General features: G+C 55.8%; 5 protein-coding genes across 5 annotated transcripts; 2 read left to right on the top strand and 3 right to left on the bottom strand.

Moving 5' to 3' along the window:
• Window positions 1-1815: 1815 nt before the first annotated feature.
• PUNSTDRAFT_134994 (uncharacterized protein) lies at window positions 1816-3137 on the bottom strand (the record flags this gene model as incomplete). Its single annotated transcript, XM_007384507.1, has 2 exons — window positions 1816-2204; window positions 2447-3137. 2 exons carry the CDS (start codon window positions 3135-3137, stop codon window positions 1816-1818), a joined length of 1080 nt encoding a protein of 359 aa, XP_007384569.1.
• An 828-nt stretch (window positions 3138-3965) lies between these two features.
• On the bottom strand, window positions 3966-4851 carry PUNSTDRAFT_114057 (uncharacterized protein; the record flags this gene model as incomplete). The annotated part of the gene is made up of 5 exons (XM_007384506.1): window positions 3966-3985; window positions 4041-4203; window positions 4264-4466; window positions 4526-4655; window positions 4711-4851. The coding sequence occupies 5 exons, from the start codon at window positions 4849-4851 to the stop codon at window positions 3966-3968; spliced, it is 657 nt and encodes a 218-aa protein (XP_007384568.1).
• Window positions 4852-5050: 199 nt separating this feature from the next.
• Window positions 5051-6949, top strand: PUNSTDRAFT_52947 (uncharacterized protein). The gene is made up of 5 exons (XM_007384505.1): window positions 5051-5135; window positions 5202-5408; window positions 5471-6470; window positions 6537-6636; window positions 6705-6949. The coding sequence occupies exons 1-3, from the start codon at window positions 5115-5117 to the stop codon at window positions 5627-5629; spliced, it is 387 nt and encodes a 128-aa protein (XP_007384567.1). The 5' UTR covers window positions 5051-5114; the 3' UTR covers window positions 5630-6470; window positions 6537-6636; window positions 6705-6949.
• Window positions 6950-7050: 101 nt separating this feature from the next.
• On the top strand, window positions 7051-8297 carry PUNSTDRAFT_52946 (protein-L-isoaspartate O-methyltransferase). The gene is made up of 7 exons (XM_007384504.1): window positions 7051-7223; window positions 7290-7304; window positions 7369-7403; window positions 7467-7524; window positions 7586-7832; window positions 7889-8082; window positions 8149-8297. The coding sequence occupies exons 1-7, from the start codon at window positions 7134-7136 to the stop codon at window positions 8176-8178; spliced, it is 669 nt and encodes a 222-aa protein (XP_007384566.1). The 5' UTR covers window positions 7051-7133; the 3' UTR covers window positions 8179-8297.
• Window positions 8298-10448: 2151 nt separating this feature from the next.
• On the bottom strand, window positions 10449-10727 carry PUNSTDRAFT_68681 (uncharacterized protein; the record flags this gene model as incomplete). The annotated part of the gene is made up of 1 exon (XM_007384503.1): window positions 10449-10727. A coding segment is annotated over one exon (279 nt), but the record flags the coding sequence as incomplete, so codon positions are not given.
• Window positions 10728-15659: the final 4932 nt, after the last annotated feature.

Below are 15659 nucleotides of genomic sequence, written 5' to 3'. Positions count from 1 at the left end.
TTGACCGCACGTGTTAGGGCGGCGTTTTAGGCTCGGGGACGGTCTCCAAGAATGAACGGTGTACGGACGACCTGAAGCAAGTACAGAAGACGAATTGATACAGCGTCGAGTAGCTAGCGAGAGCTGACGCGTACCTCGACGATGGTAGTGAGACGGACAGACACAGGAATTATTGGGGGAAAGCAGCGGCAACCTCGACCTCGGAGGAGTTGAGTTCGAAGCGCGATTGAGTCTTTGGAGCTCCGCCGCACGGTGATATTGTACTCTTGGTGTTGCACAGTATTAATTGGATCGAAAAAGAAAGTTGAGGGGAAGCAATTCAGCGAGCGCGCTCGTCGTCGTTGGCGACGATGTCGACGTTGACAGTCAAAACACGGGCAACAAAAAACTCGGCGTTTGGTTTGGACCCGCTTACGGGGCTTCGTCGGGGTCCACAAACGAAGTCCGATCGCGCGTCGGCGGACAAGACCGTGGGCACTTTTTTCATTTTGACGCTTTCTCCGTCCACGTTCGCAAGCCGTTCGTCTCCGTTCATCTACTTATTTATCTCGGGGGATGTCGTTATACACATACACGACCACCGTCATGAACTAAGTAAGGCTGCATCGCCGTTCCCCCCACGGCATACCCTCGTTGTCCATTCGTACAGATCATGGACGAATCGCTTTCGAAACGGGCCTGCTTCATGGTCACTGAAATCTATCAAATTCCGAGGTGGATATAGGGCGCCCATCGACCGGCATCCGGGTGCGCACGACGAAGCTTTCATACTGCATCATCCAGAGCATACGCGACATCCTGTGGGTTGATGAGCTCTGAGTCGCTTCCGAACAAGTCGCCGTAAACGGACTGGGCGATAACCGGGCCGTCTACGTCTTCCATCGATCTATGCAAAAACCGACGTAAGCAGCGTACGCGCGAGGAAATCGTGGCTCACCATAGCGTTGCAACGACGCTCTTGAACCCTGCGAATAGTAACGTTGCAGCGAGGTGGATGACTTGGTTAGGTCGATTCTGCGAGGCGCGTTTCGTCTGTGGGATGCCGTCGCCTCAAATCTGGGATGCAATCCTTACCTTATCGCCTTTCGCAGCTTCGCAGGCGCTCAAGAACGCCATGAACGCATGGGAGAGAGGCGTCGGCATCGGCTTCTCAATCGTGACAATGTCGTCGCTCATCACGGATCCGCTTTTTCAACGGATCTTCTGGATCCTGGTGACCGTGGCATGCTAAAATGCAGCATCGTTGCTTTGGGTAGGTTATTCAGAAAAGCATGGTGGACGTCATCGATTCTTCGTCTGCCCCCATTGTGCCCATGCGTAGGCGAAGTCGGGATCTCTACGCCTTGCGGCAGTGCCGAGCGAACAGCGGCAACTTCCTCGCGAGTCGAAACGAGGTCGCCCTACTGAGGTAAGTGCGACCGAGGTACGCCGGCTACCAACGCGCGCATCTTGTGCTTGCTCGCCGGCTCATATTCTGCTCTGGACCTGATCAAGATTCCAAGCATTGGTATATACGAGGAAACGACATAGTCGGAGCAACATGCCCCGTCGACACCTGCGGCATGGATTGGGAGGTGTGCAAAGCGACCGGTAGGACACCACCATATGCGAGGGCGGTTTCTGCCCGTAGTAGCCTGTGAGTTGCGGTATACATACAGCGGGGATGAATTCATGCCTTCAATTCCAGGACGGTCAGAATCGGGAGAACTACATTCACCCCCATAAAGCATGCAGGGATACTGTCGATTCTTGGATTCTTTGACCTAAGGTGAACCACCGACTTCGACACCTTGAGGCGATCTCTCAAAAACCGATCTAGCATCCGCCACGGCCGAACGCCACGTGGTGCCAAACTCCACGAGCCAGGTTTCGGTGAGCTTCTCGTAGTGGGATACTAATGACATCTCCGGAACGCTTGATAATGACCGCATGGCACGCCAACGTGCTGGACACAAGTACGACAACTGGGCCACCGTCCGCCGCTTCTGCCAGTGCCTCGTACTTGTCGGGCAGAAGGGATCGGTGCAAGCCAGGAAGCCTGCGTACTTCCTCGAGTAGAGAGTTGAACTCCTCGCTCTGCTGTCGTCTACGGGCGGCGTCCAGTTCTGCTTCTCTGGCATCCTGTCCAGGATGCGAGCTGCGTTCTAATTGTCTAGCGAGAAGCAGCAGTTGATTGCGCAGCTCTCCTGGTACCATGTCGAAGGCTGATCGGAGACGGAGATTGTGAGTTCACAATGTTGCGCGGCGCTGTTCAAGGATCTCTATAGCCTTCTGTGGTGAATCCATGTTCAGGGCCAGAGAAGCACCTAGAGCCACGCGCTGTCCAGCCTCCAAATACTGGAGTCGTGATCGAAGATGAAGGCCAAAGAATGCAACTCGAGGGAGAAGGTTGGTTACTTGCACGTATAGATTCACCAGCTGTGACTGAACGGAATATTCGGCAGACAGAGCATCGGCGTGTTGGATTCGCACTGTATGAAGAAACCTTGATACACGCTGTATATGCGTGAACGGACATCTTTCTGATTCTCCGTCAATGCCGCTTGCGCATGTACAAATGCTGTGGTGAGGTTGCGATACGGCGTGCCGTGTTCAAGGTACGGCTCTGCTGCATCGATGAGGCATTGAAAACGCTCGTGCCGACCTGGGCTAACGACAACCAGCAGCTTCGTGATTGTGTCTAGTGCTCTCGCGGCCTCCTCTGGATCCCTAGTAATACGAAATCTCGAGATATGGCAGTCGGCCAGGATACGAAGGCATTCGGGCTCGCGGTCTAAATCAAGTACGCGATCTTTAGCGGGATTTAGCACCTGGATAGCTTCATCGATGTCCACCGTCGTGCCCTCGCCGTGCTTTCCGCGCATCAGGAGTGCCTTTGCTAGGTGAACCACCGCATCGAACCTGTTGAGATGTCCATCGGGCAGAGTGCCAAGTAAGTCCTGTGACAATTTCACGGCCTGGTGCAGATCGTCCATGTCCTGGAGCACCTCGTGCCTGGTGCATAAATGTGATATCTTTTCCAGCGCAACATCGCTGTAGTTTGAGTCTGAGGGTGATATTGTTTCCATGGCTTTCAAATCCCATTCGAGAGCTTGGTTCAGGTCATCAATATCACCTATCTCGGTGAAGCGGAACATCAATGTCTTGGACAAATTGAGGGCGAACCATCGGAAATGACCTCGCGGTACGTCGGCTGCCTGACGGGATAGATAGATGGCCTCGTCTAAATTATCCGGTTCGCCGGTCCTTGAAAATTCTATAAGCAACGTTCGGGCGAGGTTTATACGATGAGCCCATTGCATCTGAAACCTCGATATATATCGGTTTTGGAAGCTGTCTAATCCAGAACCGTAGACATATTCGCCTACACCGGAGGAGGTACCCAGCTCACGTGTTAAGCGATGATGATTTCGAACGAGACCCTGAGGTTATCGACAGATAGAGCGTACAGGGGGGCATTTCCGTGTAATCTGGCGCTTACATCGTACAAAAGCCCAATCTCTTCACAATATTTGTGCACCAGCATCTTTCAATCTTCTCTGATCTTCGAATACAAAGCACATACTCGGAGTTCGCTGACAGGTGGGAGTCACATACCTTACCCGTTGTAGATGAGCTTGCCTTCAGTGCAGGGTTCGTATGAGACTGAGATTTGGAGGTGGTCCTGCCGATGAATGTGTTAAATTCCAGTGATTGTTGGGTATCAAGACGGCGTTCCGATCTGCACGGCCTTTATGACGACCTCCTTTTTGGAACGGCTAGCGCTGCTGCTCGCTTTGTTGCTTCTATTTCACGATTCTGCCTGACCAATGCCTCGTTTGATTTGATCTCTGACCCTCACTGTCCGACAGTGATGGACAAACGGTCCAAATCGGTCTATGATTACGGCGGCACGAGGACACATTTGTTGCATATCGCATGGTGGTCGATATACTGTCGTCGTACAGGCTACTCGAACATAAATTCTAGTCGTAGTCCGCAAAGCCTGTGCACACGGTAATTAGCATGCAGTGGACCCGATGTGGTAGAATGAATCTTACCTCCTCCTCCCTCGTCCCCACCACCGCCACCTAAGTCGTCCATATCGTCCCCCTCGCCGTTGTCGAAGTAGTTCTCGGCATAATCATTATCGTACTCCTCGTCAACGTCGTAGTCTTCGTCGTCGATATGAGACCCCTGGTCAGATCCTTCGTTGTCCTTGTCCTACAGCGATGCCTGTGAGCACGCAACGTCCATGGGTCAGAGAGAAAAACATCAGGTTACAGGATCGTCCCCGTCGTCTTCGAGCTCTTCGAGCTTCGTTCGAGGACCCGTGCTGCGTTTTGCAGTGACCTTCCTCTTCTTCCGCGGATTGAAGTAATCTTCGAAGACTTCAGTGGGGAAGAAAGGTTGGTGGAGGTCTTTTCGTTTTAGTGCCGGTGGTCGATCGGTCGAGGGGCGGTACTTGTCAGAATACCGCGGCAGCTCTCGTAAAACAGCGTGTCAGCTATGACGGACATCGACACGGGACGAAAGTAACACATACCGGTCGACTTGGTCTGCTCGACGACCCAATAGGCCGACTTGCGCATCCGCGCTGCGAAACCAAGCTGGAGCTCGCATATTCGCTTTTCGGTTTCGGTGTATTCAGTCAGGCTCGGGAGGGGATCCATAGGCTGCAGATATCTCTCTCAGATTACTATCATTGTATCAATGTATCTTAACGCGTACAGGATACAGCGCCGAAGGCTCCTTCGACATCCCCTGGATATCCGCGAACGTGAGGCCCATAGGTGGTGGATTGCTGTTATTGAACCCTCCCCGGCCCCCACCTCTTCCTCCTCCGAATCCGCCACGGCCCCCTCTCGACATGGCTTGATCAGAGAGACCCTGAGTGAAGTTCCTTGCTCAGCCCAGGGATCAGCAATGGCGGTTAAGGAGGGTCTTTCAGCTGCAGCGAGGCGGTGTGGGACGAAGACAATTCGAACTCCGCCGTCCAGCACATAAACCCCGGCCTTGACGCGTCGCCCCCTTTCTTCTCGACCACCGTCGCTACCTCCCACCTCCTCCCTCTCGTCCAGGTTCTTCCTCACCGCTCACCCTTCAAGAAATCCTCACCAGCACCGCAGCCAACGATGGACAAGACTCTCGACGAGGTTCGTGCCGTGCCTCGCCTTGACGCGTTTCTTCCAATTGAAACCGAAACCCTTTCTATCAACCAGATGATCTCCACCCGCCCCAAGACCGCGCGCCGCACGTCGGCCGTGCGCAAAGGCGCCGCCGCGAAGGCGCAAGTACTCGGTAAGGCCGCCCCAGGCCCCGTTCAAAAAGCCCGCGCCGCCGCGGCCAACGCCAAGCCGGCCGCGCCCCTCTCGGAGAAGATCGTCGTCTCGAACCTGCCCGCGGATGTGAACGAGCAACAGCTCAAGGTACGCCCTCGTCTAACGAATGAACAACGGGCGGGATACTGATGCGTGGCGTTGTCTTGTAGGAGCTTTTTACGACGACAATCGGTCCGCTGCGCGACGTGACACTTACCTACGACCACAACGGCCGGTCTAAGGGTGTCGCCACCATCCTGTTCCAGCGAAAGGGCGACGGCTCGAAGGCGTACGCCCAGTACCACAACAGGCTCATCGATGGGAGTTAGTATACTCTCCTTCCGCTCCTCAGATATTCGTCCCTTTTAGCGTGGTCTCGGGTTCGCACTTTTGGCCGTGGATGTCGTTTTTCGGGGAGGAGCCTTGGTGCTGGAGGGAGGCGCCGTCGTCGTGCCAATCACCAATGTCCAAGCCGACATCCGCCGTTGCACAGCCACTCGCACGGTCGGAAGAAACGTCTCGGGGACCCGCTTCGCCTCCAGGTGTTGCTCCTATGGTCCTGTCCACAAGCCTCTCGGTCTGATCAGCCGATGCTTTCGTGCGACGCCCGGTGATCATCACGGGCCGGCGACGTATACGGCGCGAACACGCCCGACGTGGTCGTTCGGAGGACAGGAAGAGTCCCAATGGCCTTCTACGAAGCGTGACGGCGTCTTCGTCAGCGCGTTGCGATAGCCTCGCGTGCACAGAGAAGGCCGTGGGCGGATGCTGCGGTTGACGCGAGTCGGCTCCCGTGGCGCTCACTGCTCGACGACGACGTGCAAGCAAGAACGGCTCGCGATGACACGTTCGCGCTCAAGACTGGGCGACCTAGCCCCGTGACGTGGCACGGCGCCGCCCTTCGTTCATCTTCGTTTTTTCCGCATGGTCTTCCTCAAATCTCGATGCCCGAAACGCACGACTAACGAACCTGTCTATCCTCTGCTTCTTGCTTAATCTTCGCGCCGACTTTCGACATCCACCCTCGACTCGACTCCGACGTGCAGAGCGCCCCATGAAGATCGAGATCATCGTGGACCCCTCGCGTGTTCCGGTTACGCCGCTCGCGGCCCGTGTGGCGCCCGCGCTCGCTACCGTCGCGGCGGCTGGCGGTGCTCCTGCAGGAGCCAGGTTAGTCTCCCCCCGGGCTGCATATACCCCAAGGAACTCGCGAACTCATGGTTGTCGTGATTGAAGGACCGCGGGTCGTGGACGTCCCGGGCGCGGACGAGGTGGTGGACGCCGCAAGAACGAGCGTCCCCAGAAGACCGTTGCCGACCTCGACGCCGAGATGGAGGTGTGCACATTCCTGTCGTTCTGCTATGGCCATCTTAGGACTCATCCCGTTGCGTTTTCGCCGTTTAGGATTACACCGCTACGGCGGCACCGGCCGCCGCTGCTGTACCTGTCACCGGCGCTTGATGGAATGCGATTTCTTGCTCGTCGCTTGAAGATTGATTCGCTTGCCATGTCCCCGTTCGCTATCCTCCCTGATATGTTACACATACACATAGAGCGTCCCCTTGCCTTTCGGGGCGGCGGACGTTGATTGCTATACCGCCTCTCGATGTACTGTAAATTTCTGGTCTACTACCTGACGAGTATCCCATCCGTGGCTGCTGGCTGCACGTTGTGAACAACTTCGACGGCGGGTGAAATCGAGATAATGATGTGTTAGTGGTTGACGTCATGGGTGTTTGCCATCCCGGTGGCCGCTACTACTCTTGCTGGCTACGTCCATTGCACTTATAATATCGCTGTTGTATGCCCGCTGGCTTATTGAGCAGACTGAGGATGGCCTGGCGCTCTAGCGGATCGACGAACTCGGAGCTCATCGCGAACATGGCGAAGAACGGGATATTCAGCGCGACGGAGGTGCAGACGGTGCGACGTTCTCTGCGGGAGAGGCGTCGAACCGTTGAACTCACGCGATGGGTTTCTTGACCGTAGGCCATGGCGAAAGTCGTGCGTTTTTCGATCTCTCCGGATGCCGCGACGAATGCGAGACAGAGAAAATGATGGGTTACAGGACCGGGCGAATTACGTGGTGAACAAGCGCGATGCGTGCGTGCTTTATCGAATGCCTGACCTTTTCGCGACGCTGATGCGGGAGGACCCGGCTTGTAGATACGTGGATGCGCCTTCGCCCATCGGACACGACGCGACGATCAGCGCGCCGCACATGGTAAGCCCTCCTCGCCCCCTTCTCATACCGTAACCGCACCCATTGACCGAGAACATCGCAGCATGCGTACGCGACGGAGTACCTCCTCCCGTTCCTCAAGCCCGGCGCTAAGGTACTCGACGTCGGCTCCGGATCCGGCTACCTCTGCGCGGTCTTCCACCACATCGTCGCGGAGCAGGGGAAGGTCGTCGGCATCGATCATATCCCCGAGCTCGTCCGGTGGTCGGTCGAGAATCTGAAGAGGGACGGCCTCGGGCAGGCGCTCGATAGCGGGGCGATCGAGGTCGTGTGCGGCGACGGGAGGCAAGGTCCGTTCGAGGATGACGTCGCGATTTTTGTATGATGCTGACGACCTGGGGTATAGGGTACGCGAATGCCGGGCCTTACGACGCGATACACGTTGGCGCCGCGGCGCCGACGCTGCCGCAGCCGCTCGTGGACCAGCTCGCGGCTCCGGGAAGGATGTTCATTCCCGTTGGCGATGTGGCGCAGGTTATCCTGCTAGTGGATAAGGACGCGCAGGGGAACGTGACGAAGAAGGAGCTGATGGACGTGAGGGTGAGTGCTGCTCTTTCTGGTCGGTGATACGCCACGAGGTGCTGACCGACAATACGTCGCGTGTAGTACGTGCCATTGACGGATCGGAAGAAGTGAAGGTCCTTGTGATCAAAAAAGATGTGGAGTGTATGATAATGCGGGATGGCGAACGATATGAACGACTGTTTCGGAATGCGCGCACATATCCGCTCCACGCTAGCGACAAATTGCAACCATTTTTCGAGCGCTGCATTACGGTGCTTTCTGTTCACAATTGCTCAGATCGATCCAGTCAATCATTGGGGCTGACACGCGTAAGTACTCACACCATTCCATGCCCGCTCGCTCTGCTCGGAGTGTCGCTGGTACATCTGTCCCCTAGCAGCACAAACTCAATGAAGCATGTATTTCAATGTATGGTTCGTCAGCTCCGTTGTCAACGTCATCCAACAGTATACCACATCGCTGCAAGGTGACGGCGCTAATCTCCCGGATAACTATATAACCGAACGTTGTAAGGCAACAACAACATCGGTCGGTTCCTGATGTGTCATATTCCCAGATGGATGTATGGCGCCCGTCGGCTTGGATCCGGGTGCGCACGACGGAGCTTCTGTAATGCCTCGTCGACATCATCTGAATCGATGAAATTCGTGTCACTTTCGGAAAAATCTTCGTGAACGGACTTGGCGATTACGGGCCCATGGTGCGCAAAACCGGCTAATTACGACACGTCCCCAAATAACCCGCTACGGTACGTACACGCACCGATTGCATTAATATTCATGCATATGATTTGCTGCGGCGGTGCATATGAGGTTTCACGAGAAGAAAAAAATAGGGCGTGAGATGCCGGTCCTATTGCATGGGCGAAGGTAAGTAAAGCTGCGCGCACTCGAGCCACGAAAAACCGGCATCGCGGCAACTGCCGGCAAAGTCCGTGTGACGCGGGCAAAGCCGAATACGGCTAAGGTGCGTTCACACGATAAGGTTCTCGAGCGGCACAACAATAGAGAGTTCAAGTCTCGATTGAGCAACTCGAGGTAAGATATGAAACCAAAAGGTAAAGGTCCTCGCGACGAGGCTGCTTGTCTTTTATACCTCGCCGCGAGCCTTTGAGCATATGGAAGTGGAGCAAAGGATCAAACAGTCAAAAGGCGCATCAGCGCCGAATGCTAGAAAAGGAAAAGAGTTCTCGGTCTCGGCTCCCGGCAGGACCGGCACGTAACATCCGCCCTCCCGAAGTGGAAACCGCTTCGCCCAATAAGGTAACCTCCGCCTCAATCCCACGGCTACGCGCCCCTGCGCGTCCCCTTCTCCAATTCCCGCTCCCGCCGGCGCTGTTGAGCGCGCATCTGCCCACGGAGAGCTTGTACAATAGCGAACTGAATAACATCTTCATCAACCCCCAATGCACTGAGCGACGCGCTCGACGATCCGGCGACTACGTGCGACCCCTGGCCCGACCCTGTGTGACCGTCGGCCGGCTGCTTCTTGATCTTCTTCGCTTGGGTCCCCTCGGCCTTCTCCTGTCCCTCCTTCGCCGACTTCGACTTAGCAGCGCGCTTAGCGGCATGCCCGCCTAAAACCTCCTGGACCTCCGGCCGGAAGAAGATCGGTCGCATCGGCTCGCCCTCCACTTCCGCCGCACCCTTATCATCAAATCCGGATAGCGAAGCGACGCTGGGATCGACGAGCTTCCTGATCGTCGAACGAAGGGAGTAGTACCCGATCGGCACCGGCTCATCAACTGAGGCAAGTCCACCACGGATGCGCTCGTCGTAGCGGAGGTAACGCTCGACGTCCTTCCAATGGTACACATCGAACGGGCACCCGATCATCGGGGCAGGTACGTGATCCACGATGAACTCCTTGTGCGTAGCGTTGAACTCGACGCCCTTGCAACAGGTAATGATCACCACATCCTCGCCCTCCGGTGTCGTACCAGGCAGCGGCATCAAGTCGGCGTCGGTAGCGGGGTTCGCCGCATCCTTGGACTGCGACTCGCTAACGATCGAGTCGGGTTCGACAGCGGTCGGCGGTTCTTTACGCTTCGCGGTACCCCGCCGCTTCGCAGGCGGGTCAGCGGTCGAGCCAGACGAAGGGGGCATATACAATGGTGAGTGGCGATCGAGTTGGGGGCAGTGTGAGGTTGCGGAATAGCTAACGGTGTCGATATCACCCGTCCTAAGGTCGTTATATAGGCGGCGTCCATTCCGTCCGCCGGCATCGTCGACACACAGGGTGATCCCGCCAGCGAAGATTTGCGGGTCATCTTCTTCGATGATTCCACTACCTTCTGGGAGTTCCGCGACACTGCTAACTCCTTGTTCGTCCAGGTATAATTTCAAATGTTCCAGACCATCAATTTTATCAAGAGGTAGCCAGGTGACGTCCCCGGCCTTCCACTTGATTTTGAACACGGATGACATCCCTTGCCCCTTATGCGACAGGATGCGATCTACGGCCCACTCGGCCCCGTCTTCCCCGAAATCTGCCACTTGCGTCTCCGCCCGTCCAGGGAAGAGACGATCATCATTGGCAACATGCACACGAAGCAACGAAGCGTGGAATACAGGATGAACTCCTCGCTGCAATAGCCGCGCAGGTAGGTCGACCCGGAACGAGTTGTTCCCAAAGTCCTTAGAGATCAGGTAAGGCCCCATATACTTGGGAATGAGCTTCCGAGCGCGGCCCTTCGGGAAGCTGATATTCTTTGTAGAAACATAGACCATGTCTCCAACGACGAACGGGGCGGGCCGTCGTAATCGATTAGCGGCACGCGTCTGCTTCACGCGAGCCTCCAGGATGGCGTCATGCGCTGCCATGATCGCGGCGCGCATCCGTTGAGCAAACACGCGCACTCCTGGATACTCCAGCTCGGCCGGTTGATCCCAAATCAAGGATCGCGGCATGCGTCCTGTATCCAAGAAAAACGGTGCGTAACCGGTGCTTTCTGACCGAGCCGAATTGATGGCGAACTCAATCCCTGGTAGTTTCGACACCCAGTCCTTTTGATCTGGTCGTACGCATGCTCGAATCATCTGAGTTATCGTACGGTTTGCGCGTTCTGTGGACCCATCACTCTCCGGGTGGTAAGCACTGGACATGCTAAGTTTCACACCTAGCATCTTATTCAGGTGCTGCCAAAATGTGCTTGTGAACAGGACATCGCGGTCGCTCACAATTCTCTTCGGTAAGCCGTGTAACCTGTAGATCTCAGCGAAAACTAACTCGGCGATATCCTTAGCCCTATAGTCCTGCCGACTCGGTACAAGATGCACGCGGCCCGTCAAGAGATCAATCACCACCGTGATCTCGTCGTACGATGCGTCGCGATCCTTCGATACAGGTAAAGGCCCAACGAAGTCGATGCCAATCGCCTCCCAAGGTATTGAGGGAATGGGGAGGGGGTTCAGGAGCCCGTACGGCTTCTGATTGTTAGGTTTGCTACGTCTACACGTAGTGCAGCTCTCGCAGAATGCCCGAACGTCATGTATTATATTTTTCCACCATACCGACGTCTTAAGATACGCGATCGTTTTTGTAGGTCCTAGATGCGCTAAGATTGAGTGCGCACGTGCGATGACGATCTCGCGTGCCTTGCGTTCCCCGATCAAGCAATCAGGTATGCACAGCAATTTAATTCCCCCATCCTTGAGGTATAGGACGTCGTTCTCATACGTAAAATTCTTGAACTGGTCCGGCGCCTCAAGTATTAGCCTGAAGAAGGGATCCGCCAGGTATTTCCCTCGTATACATTCTGGAAATCGACACCCATTATCGTACTCTAGCAATACATCGAGTAGCTTCGGGGCCGGGTACTCGGCATGCGGTACGTCAGTATCAGCGACTGATTCTGATAACCTCGTGATAGGCTCTAGGCTCCCGCCCTCCTGACGTTGTGCCGGCAGCTTCAACGTCACCTTCTTGATGCGCTTGGCGAACTCTGCCGCCGTCTCAGCTCGCCCCGTCTCCGCCGGCAAGGTATCAGCCACACGCGCCCTCCGGACCGGCTCCGACGCTTGTACCCGCGGTACCTTGGGAGAAGCTTGTCGATCATGGATCGCGTTGCCCGCCGGCACGCGGTCCGCACGCGGTCGCAGTGTCGCCAAACGAGCCTCAAGTCCAGTGAGGATTGCCATCCCGGCGCCTTCGGCGGGCGGATGGTTGTCGTCGAACTGAACCATTTCACTCGCAGCTCGTACCAGACCAGGTTCGTCAGCCGCGTAGATCCGTGACAAGGCGTCCGCTAACTTATTATCAAGACCAGGCACGTAAACGATCTCGAAGTGAAATTCAGATAACTTCTCTAACCAACGCGCCTGTCGTCCCGTCAAGTTGCGCTGATTCATGAAGTGGATCAGACCCTTATGATCCGTGTACCAGGTAAAGCGCACCCCGAGCAGCAGATCACGGTAACGTAGCATAGTTTCTAAGCCGGCTAACAATTCGATCTCATGCACTGCGTAATTTTGTTGCGCAGGAGACAGCTTAGCAGAATAGAACGCGATGACCCCCGCCGACTGCCAGTCAGTGCCCTGCAGGATGCATCCACCTACGCCGGTAAGACATCCGTCAGTTACTACATGGACAGGGGGGGCATCGGGGCCATACCTCATAGCCATACGGTGCACATTTCGGTGAGCGTGCACGATCTCCCGAATTTCATCAAACGCTCGCTGTTCTGTAGGCCCCCACCGGTAGACCACGTTGTCGCCTGTCAACCGGTTCAACACATCCATCGGCACACGGATCCCAGCACAGCCGTCCGCAAGGTACCCAACTGCACCCAGGAATCCTCGCAAAAGATCGCGATTAGTGGGGACATTCCATGTTCGAATGCGCTCAACCTTGGCAGGGTCGAGCCGGATTCCACGGTGCGAAACGATCTGTCCTAATAGCTTGATCTCATCCGCTAAGAAGTGCATCTTCTTTTCGGATAAGTAGAACTCGTTTTCCCGTAAGATGTCGATGACGAGCTTAACACACCGTACATGGTCGTCAAGGTCATCGGTGTGTACGATCAAATCATCAAGGTAGATCTCAAGCCAAGCACCGATGTAGGGCGAGAATAGGTCAGTCATTACCGCCATGAATGTCGCAATCGCGTTGCAGTCCCCCTGCTGGAGGACGTGACTAACCATTGTCCCGTCCGGGGTGGCCATCAGGGTGTACGGCACATCTTCAGGTTCCACACGCACTTGCTCGTATGCGCCCTCCAAATCCATCGCCGTAAAGTAGCGACTGGCCGCCACCCGCCGTCGAATGGCGTCTTGGTCAGGCAACGGCGACGACATCTTGCGAGTATTGTCGTTCCGCGCGCGTAAGTCAACCGTGTTCCTCATACCTCCCGACGGTTTACTCAAAAACATGATAGGCGCAGCGTTCGTCCCGCTTGCGTACTCCCACCGTCCAGAATTCAGGAAGATATCGCGCTTAGCATTCCACTGCTCCCGGAACCCCTCTGGACAACGCGAAGCACGAAACGGATATCGTTTTTCCTTATCAATGATAGGAATTCGATGGTTAACTCGGCGCAACGGAGGTAGAGTCGTCTCCGCCGCTTTCTGGTACAGAGGGGACGCATACTGATGCAGTTCCCTCCGAATATCTTCCAGGGACCGCTCTTTGACCCTTGTAGCTCTGGACGCTAGGACACTGACATCGTCACCGGCACGCAGGCCTTCAGGCGTCTCACAGCCGACAATTACCCTCGACGGGTTCAGTCCAACCATGATTTTGTGCTGCCAAATGAACGGCGTCCCCAGTATCAAGTCATATCCGTCGATATTCATGATGTCAAACGTACGTTTGCACGCGATGCGTGCATAGCTCAGGTCTACCTCAGTGTAATAATTTACCTTGGTCTTCGACCCCTGAGCGGCCAGCTGCACAGTCAGCTGTGTATCCACAGGTACCTTCTCGACCTTCAGCTGCTCCGCAAGAGCGCTCGACATGAAGTCGCCAAGCGACCCCGAATCGAGTAAGGCTCGACACTCACGTCCGTTTATCTTAACCGTGAGCACGATAGGTCGAGGTATCTTCCGCCCTGCGGTCTTCACCCGAGCCGCAGTTCTCTGCAATGAGGCGAAGCTTCCCTCTGGCGGCTGCCTCACCTTCGCCATATGCACGCGGGGCGTCCGCTCGGGCTCAGCATCAGTTCCCAAAACAGCAAGCCCGACGCTAGCTGCACGGAACCATACCGTTTCGTCGGCGCCAATCGTGTATAGTACACCGTCAACGAGGAAGACCTCGCCCTCCGAGACGCCTTCCGTGGATCCCTCATCCTCGTCGGACGAAGGGATATTGAACCGTGCCCCAGGTGGGTATCCTCCCATCTCAGACTCGGATTCCTCACTGTTGTCAGAGTCCTCGAGGGCCGACGGCACCTGCGTCTCCTCGGCGGCCCATAAAGGCTCGCCCCAATTCCACTCCTGAAGGAAGTCGACGTCTTCCATCCCGAGTTCGTCGTGCTCAAACCGCCGGGCGATGTCAACGAACTCAAGCATGCGGGTTCGGTACCAACCGACGAAGTCAAAACTTCGCCGCATCAGTAGTTCCTGAGGGACCTCAAGCGACGTGTTAAGGTATGGCTCATTCATTATCCAAGGCGTGTACCCGTCCTCGGATAGCACCATGTAGGAGTCGATAGCGAACTCTTGTGTCCAGGTTTCCCAAAGATGCGGAAGCCGGTCGATCTGCGCTTCAACAACCATCCCCATACGGTTAGCAATAGGATCGCCAAACCGCGAGGATCCCTCGATGAAAGCGTCTCGTTCCAGCCTGTGCGCTCGTACGGCATCCGGACACACAAAGGTACCATCGGACCCATGCCTCTCATATGCCTCACAAGTTTGACGCACGCGGTGCGTTATGCCTCGCGTTTCTAGGTAGTCAATGGTCCAACGATACCACCGGCGTTGATATCGCCGGTACCACGTATGCGCATCGTAGACCTCCGTCTGCGGCTCTTCGTAAGGTGGTGGGTTCCCGAACGGGTCCAACCCGTCGTCCTGTATAAACGCTGTGTCGGCTCCATCACCTTCTCCATGGTCGTCTCCGACTAACCGGAACCGCACTGACCCACAAGGCAGCTCATCTAGCACCTCAGGGTCGTCACCGTCGTTAGACAGGGCGGCGCCATCGGCCGACCCGTCACTGTCGGCGTACCGAACAGCATAGCTGGTCTTCGACCCAGGGGCTTTATCACGCGTGCTACTCGTAACCTGCTGCCCATTGGGGCAGTTTCGACTCATATGCCCTGCCTTGTGGCATTTGAAGCACAGGTTATTTTCCAGATGCTCTTTCATTTGCGCCTCAGACAACGGTGAGTCCGATTTAGGGTTACGTTCCCTTCGCTTCGGACGATCACTATTTCGCAGCGCACCAGAGCCGGTCTCCCTGAATTGTCCATTCGACTTCGCCGCCGGCGCCCCGGACGAATGGCCATTATTATCATTTCGCCCGAACTGGCCACCGCTACTGCCACCTCGTCGACCCTTGCCAGTTCCCGTCCGCTCAAACCCGGATCGGGGGGAGCCAACAGCGGCATTACCACGATGTAAATTGTTGTTGATTACTCGTTCAGCAATCAA

The sequence above is a fragment of the Punctularia strigosozonata genome, assembly GCF_000264995.1.
Source record: "Punctularia strigosozonata HHB-11173 SS5 unplaced genomic scaffold PUNSTscaffold_7, whole genome shotgun sequence".
Classification (NCBI taxonomy): Eukaryota; Fungi; Basidiomycota; class Agaricomycetes; order Corticiales; family Punctulariaceae; genus Punctularia; species Punctularia strigosozonata.
Note: the sequence above shows the minus strand (reverse complement) of the source record. Positions and strands in the feature narration are given on the sequence as shown.

Excerpts from the sequence above, each read along its gene's own strand:
- PUNSTDRAFT_52947 (XM_007384505.1), top strand. The coding sequence starts at position 5,115 with ATGGACAAGACTCTCGACGAG. Across the intron at positions 5,136-5,201 it reads TGGACAAGACTCTCGACGAG|ATGATCTCCACCCGCCCCAA; the intron begins GTTCGTGCCGTG and ends TCTATCAACCAG. Across the intron at positions 5,409-5,470 it reads TGAACGAGCAACAGCTCAAG|GAGCTTTTTACGACGACAAT; the intron begins GTACGCCCTCGT and ends GTTGTCTTGTAG.
- PUNSTDRAFT_52946 (XM_007384504.1), top strand. The coding sequence starts at position 7,134 with ATGGCCTGGCGCTCTAGCGGATCGACGAACTCGGAGCTCATCGCGAAC. Across the intron at positions 7,404-7,466 it reads GTGGTGAACAAGCGCGATGC|ATACGTGGATGCGCCTTCGC; the intron begins GTGCGTGCTTTA and ends CCCGGCTTGTAG. Across the intron at positions 8,083-8,148 it reads AGGAGCTGATGGACGTGAGG|TACGTGCCATTGACGGATCG; the intron begins GTGAGTGCTGCT and ends CGTCGCGTGTAG.